General features: G+C 46.8%; 1 protein-coding gene across 1 annotated transcript in view; it reads right to left on the reverse strand.

Annotated features, from left to right (window-relative positions):
* The window catches only part of LOC122190748 (glutathione S-transferase 3-like), a 66,322-nt gene extending 61,044 nt beyond the window's left edge, over nucleotides 1–5,278 (reverse strand). Inside the window, exons 1-5 of the mRNA XM_042890840.1 lie at nucleotides 4,994–5,278; nucleotides 4,482–4,587; nucleotides 1,678–1,729; nucleotides 606–738; nucleotides 6–245 (exon numbers count right to left, since the gene is read on the reverse strand). Of these exons, the coding sequence (XP_042746774.1) occupies nucleotides 6–245; nucleotides 606–738; nucleotides 1,678–1,729; nucleotides 4,482–4,568 (512 nt within the window). The 5' untranslated portion in view covers nucleotides 4,569–4,587; nucleotides 4,994–5,278. The remainder of the gene's footprint in view (nucleotides 1–5; nucleotides 246–605; nucleotides 739–1,677; nucleotides 1,730–4,481; nucleotides 4,588–4,993) is intronic.
* Between the last annotated feature and the right edge of the window lie 1,621 nt (nucleotides 5,279–6,899).

Consider the following 6,899-nt stretch of genomic DNA (forward strand, 5'->3'; position numbering starts at 1 on the left):
GAAACTTAAAAGCATTTTTGAAGCTGTAGTAATAACTGTTTGTTACTGTGGTTAAAAATATAAATAAAAATGAAACATAGGAGGAAACTATTCTCCTACGTACCTTTTCATATGCTGGGAAGTACCTGCTTGTAGCCTTTTGAACTACAAAGGCACATTGTTTCACTTTATCCTCAGCTGTTAAGAACGGGAAACTCAACAAGAAGCCCATAAGGTCATCTGTTCCCCCAACATACATGTCAATCCTTAAAAACAAACAACAAAACTTAAATAGGCTGGTGCCTTCACAAGCACAGATTTGCACAGTTAAAGTTGAATTTCCACATGCAGAAATAGTTCAGTATTTAGTCACCTCTTGAATACCTCTGTCAAGTTATATTAATATTTTACTAGACAATGGGCCTACATATCAACCATTTTTTACATCGAGATAAACTGATCAGAACAAACCAGTTGGGTTGCATTTAACTGTGGTCTGTCAGTCTTACTGCAAATTACGCATCACCAAAGCAAAGGTGGTTCTCTGAGTATGCAAATATGCAGTTTATTCTTCATGTATCTAAACTACTATAATATCTTCAAGAAGGGTAGTACTGGTACAGTACAGGGCTCTCTCCTTCAGGTCCTTCCCGTAGAGATTGTATTTCCCTGCTATGTAGTTGAGGATGGCTCTGGTCTGCACCAACTTCATCCCATCGATCTCCACCATGGGCACTTGCTGGAACATGAGGACTCCACCTAAAGAAAGAGAAAGCCACATATTACTGTATTGGTACATCTACATCTGATTTCTTCCTGAGCTTGCTCTAGGGAGTCTTTTTTATTAAACTGGCATATTTCCATGCAAACAGTAAATTAAGACTAATTAAAGTGAAGAATGGAATAACTGTGGGTTATTAACCTTCAAAAACCAAAGTTCAGAGAAAGTGCAGGTAAGGCTGTGTACAACAGCTCTTATGATGAAACTGAAATATAATTTGGACAATCATGACACTAAACACATTAAGTAAGAAGCTTAGTTGACGTAAACTAATTCTAAATACATAAAAATGTATTTATTTCCTACTATTAAAACACAGATGAAGCAAATGTTAGATTATAAAATTTCTTCCTTATAACCTGTATCTTATGCTAAAGCAGGGCATTCCATGAACTTTTAGGATAAGCATGTGCAAGTTGCTGAAGCCTGGAATAAGGCTGTTGGATAACATTCCCATGGGATTAATTCCACAATGCTGCTTTCCTTGGGAATGAGAATCCAAGAATCCTGGCAAAGCTGTTTCAAAGCAAGATTTACAAACACTCAGGGCCTACTATATTTTATGGCCAACTGACAATCAACTGCTGTAATGCTGAAGACTTGGGGAAAAAAAAAAAAAAAAAAAGTGAGGCCAGCCAGAAGCTGCGCATTCACCTAAGGTGAATTTTTGCCAACAAAGTTTTGGCAGCAGCACACAAACAAAAGAGCCAAGAGGACTGCAAAACTGCAAGCTGGAAGGACATTCAGTTTTCAGTTGTGCCTGCCCACATGTGGAAAACATTCAGTCTCTGCAGCTGCTCAAAGCTCTGTTCTAATTCCCTCTTTTCCATATGGAAGTCAGTATACACAGTCTTCAATCTTCTCTGGGACCGAGCGGAACCTGCTCACACTTATCTTGAGGTCTCATATGTACTCACTTTGCAGGAGTTTCTCATACTGCTCTTGTGTTTCCAAAAACACCTCTTCAAACTGGGAAAAAAAAAAAAGTAAAAGAAAGAAAAGAATAAGGAAGAAAAAGAAATGAGGACCTTTAGACATTTCCAGAGCACACAAACTTGGGTGGTGCTTAACAAAGAAGACAGTGCATGCTCTGGCCCCTACATTCCAGACATGGCCCTAAGGGAGAAAAATTCACTGGCAAAATCTCCTAGAATCATAGAAATGCTCAGGTTGGAAAGATCTTAAGGATCATCAAGTCCAACCACAACATAACCGTACTACCCTGATTCTAATAACCCTCTGCTAAATCATGTCCCCGAGCACCACATCCAAATGGTTTTTAAACACATCCAGGGATGGTGACTCAACCACCTCCCTGGGAATCCTATTCCAGTGCTTCACAACTGAGCACTTTACTTTCTGTAAAGAAGTTTTTCCTGATATCCAACCTAAACTTCCCCTGGCACAACTTGAGGCCATTTCCCCTCGTCCTGTCACCTGTCACCAGTGAGAAGAGACCAACCCCACTCTCACTGTAAGCACCTTTCAGGTATTGAAAGAGAGCAGCAAGGTCTCCCCTCAGCCTCCTCCAGACTAAACAGCCCCAGTTTTTTTCAGTCTCTCCTCATAGGGCATATTCTTCAAGCCCTTCACAAGCCTTGTTGCCCTTCCTTGTTCCTCCTCCAGCATCTCCATGTCCCTTCTGTACGGAGGTGCCCAAAACTGAACACAGTACTTGAGGTGAAGCCTTACCAATGCCGAGTACAGGGGCAGGATGACTTCCCTAGTGCAGCTCACCACAGCATTCCTGATACAAGCCAGGACGCTATTGGCCTTGGGCACACTGCTGGCTCTTATTCAGCCGACTGTCCATCAGTACACCAAGGTCCCTTTCCATCAGGCACCTTTCGAGCCACTCCTCCCCAAGCCTGTTGGGTTGGCTGAGGTTGTTGTGACCCAACACTTGGCCCTATTGAAACTCATACAGATAACCTTGTCCCATTGATCCAGTCCATCCAGGTCCCTCTGTAGTGCCTTTCTCCCCTCCAGCAGATCAACACTCCATTCCAACTTGATGTTTTACTGAGGGTGTACTCAATGGCCTCATCAAGATCATTAACAAAGATGTTAAATAGAAGCGGCCCCAGTACCAAGCTCTGGGGGACCCTGCTTGTGACTGGCTGCTAACTGGCTTTAACTCCATTGACCACAACTCTTTGGGCCCGGCCATGCAGCCAGTTTCACCCAGCGGAGCATACGTCCATCCAAAAAGTGGGCAGCCAGCTTCTCCATGAGAATGCTGTGGGGAGCAGTGTCAAAGGCTTTAATGAAGTCCAGGCAGACCACATCAACAGCCTTACCTTCATCCAATAAGCAGGTCACCTTGTCATAGAATGAAATCAGGTTTGTCAAGCAGGATCCACCATTCATGAACCCATGCTGACTGGGCCTGATCCCCTGGTTCACCTTTAATTGATTCATGATGGCTCTCAAGATTATCTGTTCCATAACCTTCCCTGGCACTGATGTGAGACTGATGGGTCTGCAGCTACCAGGATCATCTTTCTGGCCCTTTTTGAAGATGGGTGTCACGTTTGCCAGTCTCCAGTCCACCCGGACATCCCCAGTTAGCCAGGACTGCTGAAGAATAATGGAGAGTGACCTGCCAACCACATCTACCAAGTCCCTCAGCACTCTAGGGTGCAATCCACCTGGCCCCATGGACTTGTGAATGTCCAGCTTTTGAAGCAGGTCATGGATTATGGAGGGCTTATTCTGTTCCCCATTCCTATCTTCCAGAGCAAGGTGCTGTGCACCCTTAGTTTGAGAAATACTGCTAAAGGCAACTCCAGTAGAAAATCTGGCATTAAGAACCAGAGTGAGGATGTTTTATTTGGTATTGAAGAGGGAATTTAACCTGAGACATTCAACAGGACAGAGCAGGCTGTCTTCACAGTGCTTTCTGATATGTGGAAAAGAGCTCTGCAGTGCAATAGGTTGATTTGGGAGCAAGACAGGAACAAATTCTTAGAAAGTTAAAACAAATCCTTTGCAAAATGATGTTCAGTAATCATGCCAAGCAGAAAGTTTAATGCAGATGCATGTTTATGACATCTGAAGATGAATTATTCACCAGATGAAAAACAAACAGATGCAGAATTGCCTGTGATATGTATGATGTAGTTACAATCACTGTGGTTAAAGATGGCTGTTAATTATGGAAGGAATCAATTCAAGATGAAGACACCAGTGTTAGGCATCCACGTATATGTGTTTGCATGTGCCATACATGTGTAGGTTGCTGTTACAGTCATCTTGTTCACTTCACCCTGCTACGCCTTCCTATATGGTGCAAGCAGGACAATGCAAGTGCCCTGCTGCAGCTTACTGCAAAGGATGGAAGGAAAACATAAAAATCCTCGAATGAGCATTCCAACCGAAAAGATAAAGATCAGACAAAACAAATTCATTGCTGTTTGCTTTGGCACACATTATATTTGTTATTCCCAGAACAAATATATCATTGAGCTCAATAGTGCTGGGTAAGGAACTTTAAGAAGGCTTAATCATTAATTGTTCTTGCATTAAGCAGAGTTCTGGATGATAGCGTCATGTTTGAGAAGAGATGGAACTTAAACTTTTGCGCACCTAAACCGACTGCATTAAATGAATAGCCAGTACTTCCTATTGCATCTAGCGGTGCTTCTTTGATCAATGACCCGTGTTCTGACTCCAGACAAGCTTAGAACACACAGAATAATGTTACAAAGATGAAACAAACCTCGACCCCAGCTGCTGCCAGCAGCCAGCGGATCGACTCCATTTTGCCTCTTCCATCAAAGTAGTAGAGTACAGGTTTTGCAGCCATGGCTTCAGACTTCCTTCACCTAAAAACGGAAAAGAAATCTGTTAATAAATGATTCAAAAAATGGATGGCTCTTGGGATACTGGTTCACAAGTCACCCACAGGACAGAAAATTGGGTCAATTTCAGACAAAACATTTCAGCAAAGCTGCTGTCTGTACAGACTTGGTTTTATTGTGGCATGGTCGCAGTTCCCCCCAAACCTTGAAAAAGGAAGCATCAGATGCTAAGCAGGAGATAGCAAGAGTTGCCACTTGAGTGCATCAGCAGGTGTTAACAGAGCCATAGAGTCATTGAGGCTGGAAAATCGTAGAATAACAGAATCACAGAATCACCAAGGTAAGGTTGGGAAAGACCTCCCAGATCACCCTGTCCAGCCATCCACCCGCCACCAACACATCCCCACCAACCATGTCCCCAGTACCACACCGAAACCTTTCTGGAACACCTCCTGTGACGGTGACCCCGCCGCTCCCCGGGCAGCCCGCGCTGGCCTCACCAACGTGACTTTCAGCACAGTTACTCAGTCCATCGCCGCTAACAGCCACGTTTCCACCAAAGCGACATAACGGTTCACAGAGGCTTTCCAAGCCGGGCCACCCTTGAGTCAGAGCACCAGAAACACCCGCACACGAGCACGGGAAGCCGTTTTCAGTCCCGGCTCGACACGCTCCCCGAGAGCCGCTCCCTGCCCGACGCCCTGCACACCCCCCCCCCTCGCAGGGCCGGGGTCGCACGTACCCCCGCCGCAGGTCGCTGCCCAGGAGCCGGTGGGTTCGGAGCGCGCGGCCGCGAGAGTCTCAATGTCACGCAGAGCGCGGGGCGAGCGCTCCAAGCCCTCCCGGTGCCGCCCCCCGAGGCAGGGCGGCCGGCACGGCCCCCCGCAGCCCGCCAGTGGGAAGGCTCTGCTTTGCATAACGCGCAAAGCCTGCTGGGTGGAATGCAAAGCGAGAAAGAATGTTAACGTGCGCCGAGTATTCTAGAGCAAAAGCGTTTAGATCTGAAACAGCGCTGAGAGGTGCTTCTGCCGCCCGTTTCCTGGAACTTTCAGACCCACCGTGCGTCACCATGATCTGGAAGACATTACAGTATTGGTCCTTATATATCGCTTGTGGCTGCTTGTAGCTCTGGATGTGAGGGCGATCTGGCTGCGACATCTGTCACCCCATTGATCGCCAGGGTTGATTCGGCTGATCTGGCTGGCTAGGCGGGTGTCCCCTTCCTCCCTCACCGCTCCATGTGCGTCCCTCCCGAAGCTGCGCGCTCGGTCGAAGAGGACGACCTTCCCCGATAGAGACGGTACCGTTCATCGGTCAAGGGTATACGGTAGCTGCGCTCCCCTGCTAGAACCTCCAAACAAGCTCAAGGTCCATTTGTAGGAGAACGTAGGGTAGTCAAGCTTCCAAGACTGCAGACACATCCAAGTGAGGCACTGCATGGGGCAGTCTGCCATTGTTTTGTGCCCAGCCCCACGGGTTCCAGGCGTTCGTCGTTCTGTTTGTCCCTCTACTTTTCCCTATTCGGTCCCAGCACGAGGAACAACTTGCGCTGCTCGTTCACTCTCCCACTGCTGCCTCCCAAATCTCTGAGCTCCTTCGTTCTCTTATGCACACACCACTCACTACCCAGAGCTGCCGCACTTCTGCATGCATTCCTCACTTCTTGATCTCACATCTGGTTCTTCCCCTGTACAATCAATTCCAAGCCACTGAAATTGCAGGAAAACAGTTGGGGTTAAAAGTTACCAATCGGCTTCTACTGCCTGGAAAGGAGTGGGAGAAACAGGAGGAGCTGACACAATACAGAGAGAACAAGTTATGTCCTCCTTCCAGGGTGTGATGTATTTCTCTAATGACATCAGAGAATATCCTGAGTTGGAAGGCACCCACAAGGACATCAGGTCCACCTTCTGGCTCCACACAGAAACACTCCTAATCCAAACCCAATGTCTATGCGCACTGTCCAAACGCTCCCCGAACTTGAGCAGCTCAGGGCTGTGCCCCCTGCCCTGGCAGCCTGTTCCATGCCCACCGCCTTCCAGTGAAGAACCAGCTCCCGATATCCAGCCTGACCCTCCCTTCTACTCCCACACTTTAGTTAATTTCAGATTTGACATCCAAAGACTAACAGATTAAAAGCTTACAGAACACAGCAGAAATCACGTGCTTAGACTCGCATCGTATGGCCAAGGAACCTGAAGAAAGAGCGCAGGTACAGAGGCAGCAGCCACCAGAGAGGGCACCGAATGGAAGGCTTATTAAGTAACCATAAAGCAGCCAAACCAAAGCGTTGCTGTTAAAACTCAGCACAACGTAAGGACTCTCATCAGTCAGTA

This window comes from Lagopus leucura, unplaced genomic scaffold (assembly GCF_019238085.1).
Source record: "Lagopus leucura isolate 7727_CA_CO unplaced genomic scaffold, USGS_WTPT01 Super-Scaffold_73, whole genome shotgun sequence".
NCBI lineage: Eukaryota > Metazoa > Chordata > Aves > Galliformes > Phasianidae > Lagopus > Lagopus leucura.